At 41.0% G+C, this 1,662-nt stretch overlaps 1 protein-coding gene across 1 annotated transcript; it reads right to left on the reverse strand.

Annotated features, from left to right (window-relative positions):
* Nucleotides 1–460: 460 nt before the first annotated feature.
* Nucleotides 461–835, reverse strand: LOC149143114 (expansin-like B1). The gene is made up of 2 exons (XM_089449317.1): nucleotides 699–835; nucleotides 461–604 (listed from the first exon to the last, which is right to left on the reverse strand). Exons 1-2 carry the CDS (start codon nucleotides 776–778, stop codon nucleotides 499–501), a joined length of 186 nt encoding a protein of 61 aa, XP_089305443.1. The 5' UTR covers nucleotides 779–835; the 3' UTR covers nucleotides 461–498.
* Nucleotides 836–1,662: the final 827 nt, after the last annotated feature.

Raw genomic sequence — 1,662 nt, forward strand, 5'->3', positions numbered from 1 at the left:
TTTCGCCAAAGCTTATAAAATACGACTCTTCAGAACTATCATTGCAACGCCATGGGACCGTGGTGACATACGGATCAGAGATAGTGCGGTAGGTGGCCAAAATTTCAAAAAGTGCCAAAATTTCAAGTTAGCTCATCCTGAAGATAGATCGAGGGAAGGTATCAAACAGAGTCTACTTCTTACCACCCTGAATTTCTCGTTTCTGTGCCTTTTGGAGTATGTGCCTTCTGGAGTATGCTTGTTCCGAGTTTATCCTCTCAACGTTCGTTCCAGAAGAGCCGCCCACCGACTACCGACTGTTTCTCTTGCTCCAAGTCTGCATCCTGGGGCATATATGAAAAGGGGTAAGTTGTTATTACTCCATAAATACCTCAGATGTAACTTGCTAATACATAATACCTAATGTAACTTGCCAATACATAATACCTGTTTGTAGACAACCACCAGGTCAACCGCAGCAAAGGAAACATCAGCTCCTCATCCTCTCAGCGTTCGTTTCTAGGTAGGCAGGTACACTCTGCACTTTGTTGTCCTTTGAGTGTCAAAGTTGCTACTGCTATCGATCTTAAACATGAGATTGTAGCCCTCATATTGGCAAGGTATCCTGAAATCAAGTCATCAAATTGGTTGAAATATTCAACTGTGTGTCTGTGTGTGTTTATATACGTTATTAATCTACTAATTCCAATTCTATGTACCGTTTATACTCGATGTCCAACGATATGAGTTGGCTAACTTTGTCTGGGCGGCCAAGCTTCGAATACCCATGAAGGCTCATGATGAAATCAGTTCGGTCGCCTTGCCCATAATCTGTCACAACAATTTTCACTCCTTCGCTTCTGCACAGATCTTTATTGGTACATCTTACATATAATTTTCATCAATATGAATTTGTCACACTAAAATTGAAATTCATCCATAAACTTAAGATTGAAAAATCAGGTGATGAAGGTGGATAATTATAGTAGAATTTGTAGTAGCCAGTTGTGAAATAGTTTTGATGATGATGGTTACCTTGTAGCAGGCACCGCATCCGGTTCCATTTCTGTATAACTGAGCGACAGCAGCTACATCACCTCCATTCATATTTCTGCCAAAGAACCCATATCCACACGCTCCACCGGCGCAACCGCAGCAAAGGAAGCATCAGCTCCTCATCTAGACAACCACTGGCGCAACCGTAGCAAAGGCAACAACCTCATGGTTCAGACAGTTTTAGGACAGTTTCAGGAAGAGGCACAGACACATACACCTACATCCACCTGTAACACATGCACACATACACCTGTGTGCACCTGTAACGCATGCATGCAAATAAAATGTAGCTGCCTGCTACAGTCACATTATCTAATACCCCATTGTTTATGAGTTACCATTTAATGCTTTCGATTAATACCAGCATTAATTTACCAATTTCAGAATGCCAAGCAAATGCGAAGCAAAGATATAAAAATAGCCTATGGTTTTGCCTCCCCGCCTCGGGAAGAGGCCAAATAAGGTAGCGAAAAAAATACACTATCAAATATGCAGTGTACTTGTAAAAACTTTGCTCATTTGTAATTGTAACCAGCTTAAATTAATGTTAAAAGGCCACAATTCGATTACTATAGTCCCTGGCCATTGCCAGATGGCAGGGACTAATAAACGATATACAAAAATAAA

This window comes from Pinus tabuliformis, chromosome X, assembly GCF_031772625.1.
Source record: "Pinus tabuliformis cultivar Carrire ecotype Pingquan chromosome X, CPIR1, whole genome shotgun sequence".
Lineage (NCBI taxonomy): Eukaryota > Viridiplantae > Streptophyta > Pinopsida > Pinales > Pinaceae > Pinus > Pinus tabuliformis.